This window comes from Perna viridis, chromosome 8 (assembly GCF_037379345.1).
Source record: "Perna viridis isolate PV_CMFRI_1.1 ecotype Kerala chromosome 8, ASM3737934v1, whole genome shotgun sequence".
NCBI lineage: Eukaryota > Metazoa > Mollusca > Bivalvia > Mytilida > Mytilidae > Perna > Perna viridis.
Window position 1 is genome coordinate 6,440,596 of NC_142452.1, and position 15,940 is coordinate 6,456,535.

Below are 15,940 nucleotides of genomic sequence, written 5' to 3' on the forward strand. Positions count from 1 at the left end.
GGGAATTAAAACTAACAATGCATTATGATTATGAGTACATCAGTTGTATATATATGGCAATGCCTTGTATTGTGTTTAGCCTTAAAACTGTATTTTAATGTTTTAGTAAGTACTAAGGTAGTTTTCCTTACTTGTTAATGATTTTTTTGGCAGGCTGACTGCTGACCAGTTCATTAAAACCCCCTCAGGGAATTTGTTTGTAAAGAGTACGTTGAGAAAAGGATTACTGCCTGAAATCTTGGAGCATCTCTTGTCAGCCAGGAAAAAGTAAGACTGTATGCCACAAAACTTTTAAAATATGTCTGAGATTTTTGTTGCTTTCAACTGTAACTTCATGATGTCAAAATAGTATTGTTTATTGGTGCGAATGATGGTTAATATGATGTTAAGTTACACTAATGGTCAATGTACAATAAATTGAGTTAATTTAATGTACTTCAAGAGGTTATAATTATTCTTGGTATAATGTTTGCCCTCATAAAAGGAAACACCCTTTTTTATTTTCTGTTTTTTTCCATACTGTTTTTTTTGCTTCAGAGTTATTATATTTAAAACCTAAAAAAAGAAAGGAAATTGGCATATTATTTGGTATAGGAGGGCTGTTTGTTTTCTGTTGTTCATTTCTTTCTGTAAATTTGAAATTCTACAAAAGCAATGAACTGCTTTGACCAATTGCTAAACATTGTCAACAATTATTGAATTTAACATAGCAAAATGTATCGGGTCGAATAACTCTCGAATAAATCTTTGACTTATTATATCATAAACAATTTACTTTTTCTTAAGCTATAAGTGAATTTCATATTGTTGATATTTCAAGAGCCAAAGCAGATCTGAAAAAAGAAAGAGATCCATTTAAGAAGCAGGTGTTGGATGGCAGACAGTTGGCTTTGAAGATTAGTGCTAATTCTGTATATGGATTTACAGGGGCTCAAGTGGGGAAATTGCCTTGCCTAGAAATATCTCAGGTGCTCCGTCATTGGCTAGATATTACAATCATCAAAGTATTTGTAGTTGAAATTCTACAAAAAACCTTTATAGAACTATATTCTTCAACGTAAATTTGGAGTTTCTCTATTTTTTAAATTCAGATTTAACTGTAAGTGTTATTCCATTAGAATATATCTCATATCCAAGGATGGCACAAACTTGTTCAACCCATCACAAAAAGCTCATCTAGAATTTGGTAGTGAATTGTGTTATTGATTTAGAGATAGAGTTAATGGACCATAGCATAGAAGTGATTATCTTTACCTACCTTGGGTTTCAGCTTTGTTTTTTTTGCAAAACATTTATTAACTATTATATTTTTTTCTTACTCATGCTTTGTAAATTGATAGCCTCAAAAATAAGATTAAAAAAAATTGTGTTTAAATAGACCATACTTTACTTTTGTAGAGTGTAACTGCATTTGGCAGAATGATGATTGAGCAGACAAAAGGTTATGTAGAGGAGAAATACACTATTGCTAATGGTTACAAACATGATGCTAAGGTAAATGTTAAAAGGATGACAGCATGGCATTGACATATATGTATATTTATATATAGATGTCTTTTAAGTTTACCCATTTGATCCAGTTTTTTTTTCTCCTTGTTTTTAGCCAAAGTGCAACAAAGTTGAACTTGGTTATGGTTTGATGATGGTGGGGGAGAAGCTTTGGTCAAGGTCAAGTGTGCATTTTTGCATAAAAATTAGGATTCCAGACAATAACTTAAGTAGCAGTCTTTATAAAAATCAGACAGAAGGTGATTCATGCATGTCAAAAACCCACCGAACTCAGTTTTATTTCTTGCTAAGAAACAGTAACTGATCACGTAACCAGTCTTAGTTTTTCAATTGGTTGTTGCGCTTTTGACATAAAATTATATAGATTTTACATGAAATTTGCACTTTGCAAGAGTTATTGTTCTTGATTTGGCTTGATTTGTTTGATTTTTGTGGGAGATAAATGTATGATTTTCTAAAAAGTGCAAATCTGAATGCAGAAAAGATTGTTTTTATGTGAAAATATAACATACATAGACCAAAAAAAGCATCATTTGTGTGGTAGGTTTTTCTTAACCATGAATCACTTAACCATTTGTAGTGTATGAATTTTATGTGGACTGGTACTTAAAAAGTTAACATCTGATTGAAACGGAGCTCTAGGTAATTGTTACATACCAGATGAATAAAAACACTATTGATTTTGGGGGAATTTCGTTTGCAGTAACAGTTGTAAAAAATTTTCCTTTTTTTCTGTAAAAATTAAGTTTCTGGGCCATTACACAAAATGTTTTCAACTGATTCATTGGAAGTTTGGGATATTGTTATATACCAAGTAAGATAGAACCCTATTTATTTAATACGTCGATTATGTTTCTTTTTTCTAAATGGGGACACAACTCAGCTAGTGCACCTTGGTGCATTTTGATTTTTTTAGTGCTATGCCCCACTGCGAAGGAACCCTTGTTTTTGTTTCTGTATTTCTGTAACCCTTTTCTCCATCAGTTTTCTCAGCTACTGCTTATTACAGCGGCTTGAAAATTTGATACATTTTTAGCTCACCTAGCCTATGGCCAGGTGAGCTATTGCCATCACTTGGCGTCCGTCATCATTAACAATTTTTCAAAACTCTACACCTCTGACACTACTTGACCAATTGGAACCAAACTTGGTATGAATGTTTCTTGGGGTATCCTACATAGAACTGGTGTGGGGATTTTTGATCCATCGAAAAACAGCTAGAATGGCCACTGTTACTAAAAATAGAACATAGGGGTCAGACAGTAGTTTTTCACAAATATCTCCTGAGTCGTTAGGTTTATCTAAGTTTTGATGGGAAAAAAGTGTTCAGCATGATAAAATCTATGGTAAATTTTTGGTTTTAATCGGTATAGCCATGTTGGAGTTATTGCCCTTTTTTAATGATTTTTGCTATTTTTAATGTTATTTCTTTCAAAAATCTTCTCCTCTGAAACTACTTGATCAATTGAAACCAAACTTGGTATGAATGTTCCTTAGGGTATCCTGCATAGAACTGATGTGGGGATTTTTTATCCGTCAAAAAACATGGCAGCCATTACTAAAAATAGAACATAGGGGTCAGACAATAGTTTTTCGCATATATCTCCAAAACTGTTAGGTTTAGCAAAATTCTTTCAATAGCTGAAATGATCCATATTATTAGGACTACAAAAGTCTTCAGGGATAAAAGTTGTTAGATCACTCCTTGTAAGAGTTACTGCCCTTGAAAGGGCAAAAATATCTCCTTTTTTTAACAGATTTCAGTCGATATCTTGAAAACTATGATAGATTAAAAGAAACTTTCAGTTGTTCAGAAGATCTTATGATAAGTCCTACCAAAGACTTCTTGAGTCAAAATTGTTGGACAACTTCTCGTTAAATTTATTGCCTTTGAAAGGCAAAATTCAACCAGGTGAGCAATTCAGGCTTCTGGGAGCATCTTGTTTGCTATTATTAATTTATATAATTTCATTAATTTTATTTTCTATTTTTTTCTGGCTTCATTATATGTCAATATTATTATTTTTCATTGTTCGTCTATCGTGCGTTTAAATACACGCTAAGAGCGTTCGTTTATCGTGTGTTTAAATGTATGCTGGGAGCGTTAGTTTATTGTGTGTTTAAACGCATGATAGGAACGTAATTTAAACGCACGATAGAAGCGTTCGTTTATCATGTGCTTGGTGAGCATTTAGGGTGAGTTTGGGTATCGTGCATGTGGGGAACCTAAACGTCTCAAGGAGTGTACAAGTTTTAGGCCTGATAAATAATTACCTCCTGTTAACCGACTTTGGAAAGAATACATTTTTGGGGGAAACTGGGGGTATACTCAGTGAGTATAGCTTGCAGATCCTATTTTTTATAGAGTAGAGTTAAAAAGTCAGTTGAAACCTCTGCTGCATATAATGATATATTGAATATTTTTAATTAATATGGAGTTCTTACAAACTTCTGTATTGTTCAAAACCTTTCAACAGACATACCAAACTACTAAAATTTACACATACCTGACATTTGGTTAATCACTAATGCAGCCTCAGCCCTGTGGATTAACAGGGTATAAGGGGACCCCTGCCCAATTTTTAGATCACCTGGCCAAAGGCCATGTGAGCTATTGCCATCACTTGGCGTCCGTCTTCGTTAACAATTTTTCAAAACTCTTCTCCACTGAAACTACTTGACCAATTAGAACCAAACTTGGTATGAATGTTCCTTGGGGTATCCTGCATATAACTGGTGTGGGGATTTTTGATCCGTCGAAAAACATGGCCGCTGTTACTAAAAATAGAACATAGGAGTCAGACAATAGTTTTTCGCATATACAGTACTCCAAAACGGTAAGGTTTAGCCAAATTCTGACATGGGGGTAATAAAAGTGTTCACCTTGATGAGATCCATCTGCTGTCAAATTTTCATTTTAATCTATTATGCCATGTTGGATTTATCGCCCTTTTTAAACGTTTTTTGCTATTTTTTATGTTATTTCTTTCAAAAATCTTCTCCTTTGAGTCTATTTTACCAATTGAAACAAAACTCTGTATAAGTGTTCCTTGGGGTATCCTGCATAGAATTGAAGTGGTGTTTTTTGATCCATTGAAAAACATGGCCACTGTTACTAAAAATAGATATATCTTCAAAACCGTTAGGTTTAGCTAAATTCTTTCAATAGCTGAAATGATCCTTATTTTTCACGCTTAAAATTTGTTAGACGCCGCCTTCTTATAAGAGTTATTGCCCTTGACAGGGAAAATGACAGTTTTTTTTGGGTTTTTTTTTTACAGTTTTCAGCCAATGTCTTGAAAACTATGATAGATTTAGACTTTCATTTACTGAAATGATCCTTATGATAAGTCCAAACGAAGTTTTCTTTAGTCAAAATTGTTGGACAACTTCTTGTTTAATTTATTGCACTTGAAAAGCAAAATTCAACCAGTTGAGCAATTCAGGCTCCTGGGAGCCTCTTGTTTTCCAGAGGTTCTAAAAGCACTTTGAAGGCATTTCCAACTTTTTACAGTGCCTTAAGTACTCTTGAACTTTCAGCATTCATCAATATATACTCTTTTTCAGCAATTTTTTTGTCAAACATGGTAACAAAGCATGATACCTACATTACTTATAAAATTGGGCATGGTTTTTCATGTGGGTGATTTAGGCTCTTTGAGAGCCTCTTGAGAAAATTCATACCTATAGTTTTCAATGAACATTTGAATTTTTCTAATTGTTTTTGAGTAAAAAGGGTCACATGGACAAAAATGTTATTTTGTAAAAGATTGTTTTTTAAACTTAATCTAATTTCAATGAATATTTTTTCTACATTGTATCACTTTATATAGCTTTTAGAAGTATGCAGATTTACTCTATCATTAACGCTTCTGAGATAATGGGGTACAAGGTGGTCCATGAAAGCAGAACTTCTTACTAAAATCAAATTTCAAAATTCATGCAACATTGTGCCCAAATCAGTTGTTTTATCTATAATGTACTGTAAGTTCCTATGTTTATGTTAGTCAAAAACTAATATTATGTATATACTTGGGACAAGTGAGCAGAGTTTAACTGGCTGTGGTTATACCATGCAGTGCTGGTTGAAGCTTTTTATTTACTCCTTGATTAGATTTTTTTATTATTGCTTTAAAATTGCTGAAGAATGTTTGGTGTACTTTATTTCATGCAGGTAATCTATGGAGATACAGACTCTGTTATGTGTAAATTTGGAGTGGAGTCCGTTGAAGAAGCAATGAAGCTTGGACAAGAGGCTGCAGAACATATCTCAGAAAAATTTATTAGTCCAATAAAACTTGAGTTTGAAAAGGTATTTGTAGTGGTAGGAATGATAAATAAGTGAAAAAAGAGCTACATTGAAAAGGTAAAAAAGAAACTAAATACAATTAAGACATAAAAGAAGAAATGGAGGCCAAAATTGTCTGCCTTCAATAGGAGAAAAAGCAGAGGACAAGAGGAGAAACACAAACTGTAGAATGAAGGAAAATCCTATCTACGTTTATAGAACTCAGAAAAAAAATTTAATGTGTACAAATATTTGCATATTGTAGCCGTCATTAGTGGATTAAATGGTTTTTGTTAATGTTTACATACATACAACAGTAACTACTAGTAAGTTACCAGGGTTTTTAAGTTTAGTTGGCTTTGATTAGTTTTTGCCTTGTAGTATTGATCATTGTAGGGTATAAATAAGCAACATTGGACTGAAATGTATTTATGCCAGTGAGTAACTCAAAAAAAAAAGCTCAAATTTCACAACTTAAAAGAAAAAAAAAACATTACTAAGCTTTGACAGTTGAAACCGATCAACAAAGATTCATTCATGACAACTCTTACTTGTATCTTGTAAAGTAAGTTATAGAATGAAAGGATTGAAATAGTTTGTGTGTAAAAGGTAGGTCTCATAGTCTGCAGTAGAGCAAAACATAGGCACAAAATTTTTTTTAAAAAGAAAAAGGTTCTCAATTTTACCAGGGAAAGTTCAATTCCTGTGAAAATCCAAATATGAATAAGTTTTAAGTGGTTTTAATATATTGATAGGTATACTTTCCCTACCTGTTAATTAATAAGAAGAGATATGCTGGACTGTTCTGGACCAACCCAAATAAATATGATAAAATGGACTGTAAAGGTATAGAAACAGTTCGACGTGATAATAGTCCACTGGTTGCTAATCTCATCAACATGTGCCTTCAGCTGATTCTCATAGACAGGTAATGTTTTAGCTGATTCTCATAGACAGGTAATGTGTTCAGCTGATTCTTGTAGACAGGTAATGTACATTGTATTCAAATGATTTCTATATACAGGTAATATGTTCCTTTGATTTTTACAGACAAGTTATGTCCAGCTGATTCTTATAGACAGGTAATGTGTCAGTTGATTCTTATAGATAGGTAATGCGTCAGTAGATTCATATTGACTGATATTGTACCATATTTTTCAATCAATAAGTTGATGTGGAGTATAAGTCAAATCTCCAGATTAAGACTAAATCCACAAAAAAACACGGATAAGTCAAATTTGCCAGATAAGTCGTGGATCAGGCATGAATTTAGGTCATCAGTGTAAACTCTATAGGTGTCAGCGAAAGTTTTTCAAATCATATTATTTAAGGTAGGTAACATTAAATTGTTAGTATCTTTAAGAAAGTGTATTTTGTTAAGTAGTTTTATTGGTTTTATTTAATTCCATGTCAATTGCTTTGATATTGAAACCCAAAGATCCTGAACATGTCAAGCGTGGGCACCCAGGTTTCAAATTAGTCTGGACAACCAGTCATAATTAAGACTGGTAATTAACAAACAGAATAATCTGGTATTATTTATTACAATAAAAAATTGCTGGTTGCAATTAGCCAATTAGATGTAACACTTCAGTTCATTAAAATTTGTTGTTCTCATCCTGAAATGCATAAAATGTCTGCCAAAAAATATTAAAGCACAACCAATGGATCATTCAATAGTAAGATACATTTAAAGAATAGAGGTCATTTATATCTTTTTTATATGACTGCAAAAAAAATGTGGTTGTATATTGGTATGGCACTGCCATTGTCGTCATTCAGATACACTTAGTTTTCAAGCAATAACTTGAGTATTAGTCGGTTGATCTTTATAAAATTTTATAACAAGGTTTTAAACAACAAAAGGAAGGGTTGGTATTGATTTTGGGGGTTGTAGCCTAAGCCATTTGAGAATTAAATGCCAAATGGACCTAAAGCAAGCCATTCATATAATTCAACTATGAAACTCCAGTCATAGCTTAGGAATGTAATGATATTGTTTTACAAAATTGTAAACAACAGTGGCTACATGTGGATTAATTTTGGTGGTAAAGACTTCATTTTTTTTTAGAAATTAGGAGCCAAAAAGTGGGCTTGAAAACATGCATTTTCCTTTTGAAAATCCCAGCCAGATATATCTGACTATTTTCAAGTTGTAAGGAGTCAAATGGTGCACCCCTTTTAAAAAATCAATTTTTTTTTTATTTGACTCTTTAAATATCACAGACTGCATTTTCAATCAGATTTTAGGTATCTCTTACAGTTCCTAAGTTATAAGGGGTCAAAGAGGCCACACCCGAATAAACAACATTTGAATATTGGTCTAATTTCGAAAATTTTTAACTGAATTTCAAATTTTTGTGCTACATTGTATCCAAACCAGTTGTTGTGCCCAAAATGAATTGTAAGTCCCTATCCCCTAGTGTTTGTAAGTAACTATGCCTTAGTGTGTCAAAAACTATTATTGTGTCCACACTGGCACGACTGTTGAGGGTTTGTCTTTATTAAAAATTGTGTAGTGATAAATTATGATGGTTTATTTTAAAGTTATTGTTTATCTATGTAGAGATCCTGACGGTGCTGTGGAATATGCTAAACAGACCATATCTGACTTACTCTGTAATAGGATAGATATTTCCAATTTGGTTATTACCAAGGAGCTAACCAAAACAGATGATGAGTATGCTGGAAAGCAGGCTCATGTAGAATTAGCCAATAGGTATGTTCCTTCAAAGCTCTATTTGTTGAAAAAGATATTTTTTTGTCTAAAATATTATAGGCTTCAGTTATTTTATATAAATTATATTTAATCTGCAAGCTGTTTGCAATGTCTTTAATTATTTTGACCAAACTTTTAAGCATGTTTTTATGCCCCCTCCACAAAGTTGCTAGTACACATACATTTGTATTTCTGTCATCTCTAACAAACAGTTGTCAGATAATAAACTTATTTTAATTGTTATGCATGCGTACATGTATCGATGATTTACAGCTCAATTTTGTTTTTCACCCCACAGATTTTACCCAATTTTTTGTCCTTGGACTTCATAATCATATACACCTTTCCAGACATCAGATTTTGTCCACTTTACATTCTATTCCTGTTTGTTGATTTTTGTAGGAGTTATCTCTCTTGAATTTAGAAAAAAATACTGTTCAATCAAGGCTCTGGAAACTTTGACATGCCATGGCGGTCATCTTATTCAACTTCAGCAGATGGCAGATGCAATTAGATGTTACATGCTGAGAATGAGAATAGACTTTAAAAAAAAATCTTTTTTTGTAGTCATTTAAAGATAAATATTGAAATTTGTGTTTATTTCATCACACACTCTGTTACAAAATACTGTCAAAAAATAAAAAGATTGTTTTTGACCACAAGTCCCTAGTGATGAAAATTAAAATATATATAGTTTCAGATGGGTTGTTGAATTCTGTGTTAAAGGATTCAAATGATAAATTGATATATACAAACTCTGACTGATTTGCAGTACTTTACAAACTGTTTTTGCACCACATGCTTTCTTTACCACTGAGAAATCCGTGGATAAATATTGGAGTGTGTACATATTTTTTCAAATCGCAACATAAGTACATATACTGTTAATTTAATTAAGCAGTCAACCCAATCAGTTTCAGGTAAATCAGTCACAGGTGACTGCACATCTACTAATATTGACGCATGCCTGTCAATTTCTAATTAACAATTAGGAGACAGGATGTTTAGCCTCTAATAAAATCAAGCAGACTGTAATTAATAATGGTTGATTATTTCTGATATTGGAAAATTGTCTTGGTCATTAGCAAAATTTGTCAGACAATGACCAGCATTTTGATTGTTTCCAGAGCCTTGCCTTCAATACGTTTTTAAATTTTTAGCCTATTTTTATAAATTTGATTTCCATAAAATTTACTGGGCTTGATGTCACCTTTATAAGTAGTTGAATGGTTTATAGGATGAAGAAGCGAGATCCTGGTAGTGCTCCACAGTTAGGTGATAGAGTACCATATGTTATAATAGCAGCAGCTAAAAAAACTCCAGCATTTATGAAATCTGAGGTATATTATTTTTGTATGGGAGCTTGAATAAATCACAGTCTTAATTTTCTTTTTAGAAGTCCAGTCTTGGCATTACAACTCTTTTCACATAGTGTGTTTACTAAATTACAGCTTATATTGTTGGCTTTTGTCTGATAGTGAACTTACTACATCAAATTAAAGGAATTGTAAACAATAGAATGTTCATAATGTACTTGTATTTACGTATGTTTTTACAAGGGGCCAAAACCCAAGCTATGCCATCATGAACTCGTGGATCTTTATGGCGTATCAGTTTACACTTTGAAAAATGATTTGTTCATTGTGTCATAGTTTTCCTTTCCTCTTTCATCTACCCTGGACGTGACATTTTATGAGCAGCTCGGTGGGTGTTTCTAGAAAAACAGAGGATGCTTACCCTTCCAGTGCATTTGGTCCATGCTCCTCGTTGTTAGTGGAGTATGAGTTGCTCATTTACTTTTGTTACTTTGTATGTATGATTTTAGTTACTTTGTGTTCTTTGTTGTGTGTGTCTGTTTTCCATGTCTGGTCTGTGTCCCTGGATAACATTCTTTTGATTACCGCTAGAACCTTTGTTCTCTTTATTACTCTTAATGCTTAAAGATTAAAAAAAATATAGAAATTTATGAATTTTTAATATTTTATATATTACAGCAAAAAAAATGTTTTTATCTTAACAATTACTACCTATTCTTGAAGCATCCGAGTCCAGATATTTTAATCCTTTTAGTACCAGAATACCAGTATTTCTCTGGAAAATCATTAAAATTGTAAAAAAAAAAAAAAAAAAAAAAAAGTTTTTAAGAAGGAAATTAGTAGGAAATAAAGAGAAAATTAAAGGTTTCTTTCATTTTTTTTTGTTTTCAGGACCCAATATATGTGTTGGAGAACGATATTCCTATAGACACTGTATATTACTTAGAAAACCAAATAGCGAAACCGTTATTAAGGATATTTGAACCTATCCTTGGTGAGAAGAAAGCTGAGTCAATACTTCTAAGTAAGTAATTCATGTCCTCATCTCTTCAGTTCTTTATATCAATATAACTGAAAGGCTTATTTTAATTGTATCTTCCTGTCCTTCCTTCATATATTTGGTTGGTTACGTCACACTGCAGTTTCAGGTTTACATTGAGATTTTATACTGAATATCAGAATTTGTTGAAAATGAATACTTAGTAGTGTATTTTACTGAAATGTTCTATGAAAATGTTCGGGTCTATTGAAGTTACAATTCTGACTGTACAATGTTTAAGTGTGGTATGCATGTATGTGTCTTATTGATATTGTTTCAATGTACAATTTTTTTATAGTCTTATTTTGTACATTTTGTATTGTGTTACCAGTTTCGAAACTTTTTTTATATTGACAAACTTTATACTGGTAATGTGAAAGTTTTTTTGAGAAATGTGCTTGCAACAGCTGCAGTGAAAACTGTGGATATGGTCTACATAGTATTAACCCTGGCTAATTGAAGCCAAGAAGATGAATTAGATGCAGGGTTTTTTTTTTTTAAAACAAGTTCTAATATTTTGAATATAATATGAAATTAAATGTTAACCTCCACATTTATTGTTATGGTAGATCACTTATCATTAAAACTGAATTCAGATCAATGAACAACTGGAAGGAGCATAAAGAGTAATCGAGGGAACCAGGATTCTAGAGGAAATCAAAAGAATGTATTCTATGGACTAAGACCAGACATGGAAAACACACACAACAAAGAATATAAAATAACCAAAATGATACATACAAAGGAACAAAAAGTAAAGGAGCCGCACAGACTCCACTGAAAACTGGGAACATGGATCAGGTGCACCAGTAGAGTAAGCGTCCTTAGTTTTTCAAGAAACACCTACCAAATTGCTCATAAATAGTCAAGTCCAGAGTAGACGATAGAGGAAAGGAAACAATGAAACATTGAACAGATCAGTTCTCATGGTGCATATGGACATCATATCGACCAATACAAAAAGTCTGCATAGTTATGGCAAGCTCTGGCATAACATATCGGTTGTGATATGAAAACTATACACAGGTGCTGAAGGGATGAAAAGTGATTGCATTTGTCATATATTTGGTCCATAGTTTTCCTTAACCATCGATCTCTGAGTGTTTTTCAAGATATGAGGCTGAATTCACAGTGTCTGTAGTATCTTTTATCTTTTATCTCAAGTTCTGTGAGGTTGATGTCATGTATGAAATCCCCAAAACTAGGATTGTTTAATGATAATACATCATCTATATATTGGAAACTTTCTTCTTTTGGATCAAATCAGCTTTCAAATCAGAGTGAAGGAATAGGTCAGCAAGTAGAGGAGCACAATATGTTCCCATTTAATGCCCACAGTCTGTCGAAAAACATGTCCACCACACCTGACATGTTGTCAATAAAAAATTCTAGCACCTTGAAAACATTCTAATTGGTAAGTTTGGAAGATGATTTTTTTTTTACAAATCATGAGAAATCTCCTCTTAGAATTACATATTTGTATCCAGGTGTACTATCTCCTTTGGAGTAACAACGATGTACAATGTTTTTGAATCGGTATTTTAACTGAGTATGGGGAATAGAAATATAAAGAGTTGATAAAATTATAGATTCCAATGCTTTTGTATTCTGATAATAATCTTTAATTGAGGGTTTCCAGAAGATCTTTCCAATTTTTCATGTCCACATTGAATTAATACCATTACGGGAGTAACAAGTGTCATGGTAGGACTGGAGACCCTCTGACAACTGTGAGTATAGTAAAGTTTTAAAAGAGGTTTAGTGGTACATTTTGCAGATCCAGCTATGTAGGGTTGTTTGTATGAATTATTGTGGCGTTTAGGAATCCAGTATATAGACAGTAGATGACAATCTTTGTCTTTGGTGGAGAGACATACATTTAAGTCTAATAACTATGACCTACATTACAAAACTGCCATTAGATAGTACCTGAACAAAATTCGTCTTGCAGGAGGAGACCATACCAGAACTAAGACTGTTGTGACATCCAAAGTGGGTGGTCTGTTTGCCTTTACAAAGAAGCGAGAGACCTGTATAGGCTGTAAAGCAGTGTTGGATAGGGAAGGTACATGCATATGGTGTTTATTTACATAAAAGTCATTTTTCACTACACATTCACAATCAAACACAGAAGACCATCAATGACTGTCTTTGGAGCATCTAAGTTCATCGTGTTTTCAAGCAGGGTTTGTGCCATTCATTTTTCATTAGTTTTCTCAGCAACTGCCCATCACAGCGACTTGAGATTTTTACACACTCTTCCTGTAGGTATGCCATATGGTGTGATCTTTTTTTTTTTTTTTTGGAAAAAAATTGACAACTTTCTGTTTTACAGAGGACTTAATTTATATTTGAAAGTTGAAATTTTTCAGCAAATACTCCTCACTGTAGCTGGAAAATTTAATACATTCTGCCATATGATAAGGTCCATTCGTTCAACAGGTTTGCCATATGGTGAGGTCCATTTTTGGATAAAATCTTAAAACAACTTCTTTTTAACAAGGACTTTGTTTATTTTCTATATCATGATTGAAAACTGGGGTTATAACTGGTGAGTCGCCACTTACTCATTTCTTGCTTAATTTGAACAGGTGCATTGTGTAATTACTGTAAGAAGAGAGAATCGGAGATTTACCAGAAAGAAATTTCACATTTAAATGTCCTGGAGGAAAAGTTTTCTCGACTGTGGACACAGTGCCAGAGGTGTCAGGGAAGTCTACATGAAGATGTTCTATGTACTAGGTAAGCATTAAGCTCTACTGGAGGTAAAACAATTGGACATATGTACCACAAGAAGTATTATTAAATGGTATCAGATCCAAACAATGAGACTCAGGGGAAAATTTGTTTTAGTAGAAAAATAAATAAAACTATTTATAATGAAAAAAAGATATATTGGCTATGATCAGTTAATATATTTTATGATATAAAAGAAGACTATTTTCAAGTTAATTCTGATCTTAATACATTGACCTGAAATGTTGACATTAACATGATTAGCAGTCATCATGATCATAGCTAACTGCCTTTATATAGATATGTTGGCATTAACATGATAAATGACCGTATGTCATAGCAAGCTGCCCGGTATAAATATTTTAGCATTAACATGATATAAACAGCCATATGTCATAGCAAGCTGCCTGGTATAAATATGTTGGCATATAAAATTCGAAATTAAGGTTTGTGTATTTGGCTTAATTAGAAGTTGGTTCAAGTATAAAGTTGACTTCTTACTTCTTGATATATTCTTTCTCTTCACAGTCGGGATTGCCCAATCTTTTATATGAGGAAAAAAGTACAGAAAGACCTGGAAGGTCATGGGAAGTTAATCGATAGATTTGGTGATCCTGAATGGTGACAAATGGCCTCTTAAGGAGATAAACTGTACAATGTATACTAAAGTTAATGCGAAGTTAAAAGTAAATGCTTGAATATTGTTTATAATATTGGAATCATTTGTTACATAAAATTGTTAGCCTGTCAGTGACTTGAATGAAAATATACATAAATGTTATCAGATGAGAGAGTAGAACAACAATATTGATATTAAAATGTACTTTTGTAATCAGTTTGTTTGTATATTTAGTTTTATTGTCTCACCTACAATGAATGTAAGTACTTGTATTACTTTTCTGGCATCGGCATCCATGTCAAGGTTTTTATGTTTTCTGATTAGGTCAGTTCGATATTAACCATTTAAGGTTCATCATTATGGCTTTCAACAAATATGACCACAAATATATTATTTTACATAAAATGAATGCAACTTTTTTCATATCTAGGGGATGCTATGCCTTTCAATTCTTCTAGATACACAGGTTTGTCTGTAGTCAGAGGGTAATTCGTGGCGAAATTGAGGCCATATTTGTCGAAAGGTCAAAAGCTAGGTCAATAATACTTGCTATACTGCTGTATTATACCACAATTCTATATCCTATGCTGCCAGTCATGATCTGTTGACTTTTGAAATCTCTTGTTAAGATTTTGATATGAAGCATTTGTGCTAGGTCAATCATATTTGGTATGCAGTAGTATTGGCATCACATGATCACATATTGGTATCTGTTTCATGCATATACCTCTTTGGTCAGGATCTATTAATTTTTAAATTAGTAAAAATGGCATTAAGTTTTGAATAACAATGTCCATGTATGACCAGAATGACATATCTCTGTGATAACATGTAACAGTTTATTTCTGACCTCAGTTGTAGACCAGAATGATTTTTTCATCTTTGGATTGTTTATGTAGAGACAGTACTAGTCAATCAATCAATCAAAATTTATGCAACATCAATCATAATTTCTGGTGAAATCCTTGGTTCAGTTCTTTGTTAGTCCCCTACCGGCTTAAGCTGAAGGGGGCTTTAGATTAGCACTCATTCTGTCAGTCAGTCCCACTGTCTGTCAGTCCAGAAAAAAAAATTTGAAGTTTTCTACACTTTTTGTCTAAAAGCTTACAAATATTGAGCTTTGAAACTTTGAACTTCGAAAAATTCACCAAAATTTAAGTTTTCCAGAGGCCATGTGAGCTATTACTATTACTTCGGGTCCATCGTCATTGTCATTATTACAATTTTTCAAAACTCTTCTCCTCTGACACTACTTGACGAACTGGAACCAAAGTTGGTATGATGTTCCTTAGGGTGTCATGCATAGAAATGATGTGGGGATTTTTTATCCCTGGAAAAACATGGCCACTGTTACTAAAAATAGAATATAGGGGTCAAACAGTAGTTTTTCCCATATATCTCCAAAACCGTTAGGTTTAGCTAAGTTCTGACATTGGGTAACAGTGTTCAGCATGATGAGATCTATCTGTGGTCGAATATTTGTTTTAATCCGTTAAGCCATATTAGAGTTATTGCTTATTTTCAATGGTTTTTTTTTCTATTTTTAATATTATTTCTTTCAACGTCTTCGCCTCTGACACTACTTGGCCATTTGAAACCAAACTTGATATGAATGTTCCTTGGGGTATCTATCTTGCATAGAACTGACGTGGGAATTTTTTATCTGTCAAAAAAACATGGCGACTGTTACTAAAAATAGAACATAGGGGTCAGA

The 15,940-nt window shown here is 32.8% G+C and overlaps 1 protein-coding gene across 4 annotated transcripts in view; it reads left to right on the forward strand.

Annotated features, from left to right (window-relative positions):
- Positions 1–14,443, forward strand: part of LOC148609109 (DNA polymerase delta catalytic subunit-like) — a 33,151-nt gene extending 18,708 nt beyond the window's left edge. For all 4 annotated transcript variants that reach the window (XM_088542692.1, XM_088542695.1, XM_088542693.1 and 1 more), the window contains exons 15-25: positions 154–267; positions 821–968; positions 1,399–1,494; positions 5,684–5,821; positions 6,553–6,725; positions 8,364–8,516; positions 9,754–9,856; positions 10,724–10,856; positions 12,823–12,936; positions 13,463–13,613; positions 14,136–14,443. In XM_088542692.1, coding sequence (XP_088398818.1) covers positions 154–267; positions 821–968; positions 1,399–1,494; positions 5,684–5,821; positions 6,553–6,725; positions 8,364–8,516; positions 9,754–9,856; positions 10,724–10,856; positions 12,823–12,936; positions 13,463–13,613; positions 14,136–14,232 — 1,420 coding nt within the window. In that variant the 3' untranslated portion in view covers positions 14,233–14,443. The remainder of the gene's footprint in view (positions 1–153; positions 268–820; positions 969–1,398; positions 1,495–5,683; positions 5,822–6,552; positions 6,726–8,363; positions 8,517–9,753; positions 9,857–10,723; positions 10,857–12,822; positions 12,937–13,462; positions 13,614–14,135) is intronic.
- Positions 14,444–15,940: the final 1,497 nt, after the last annotated feature.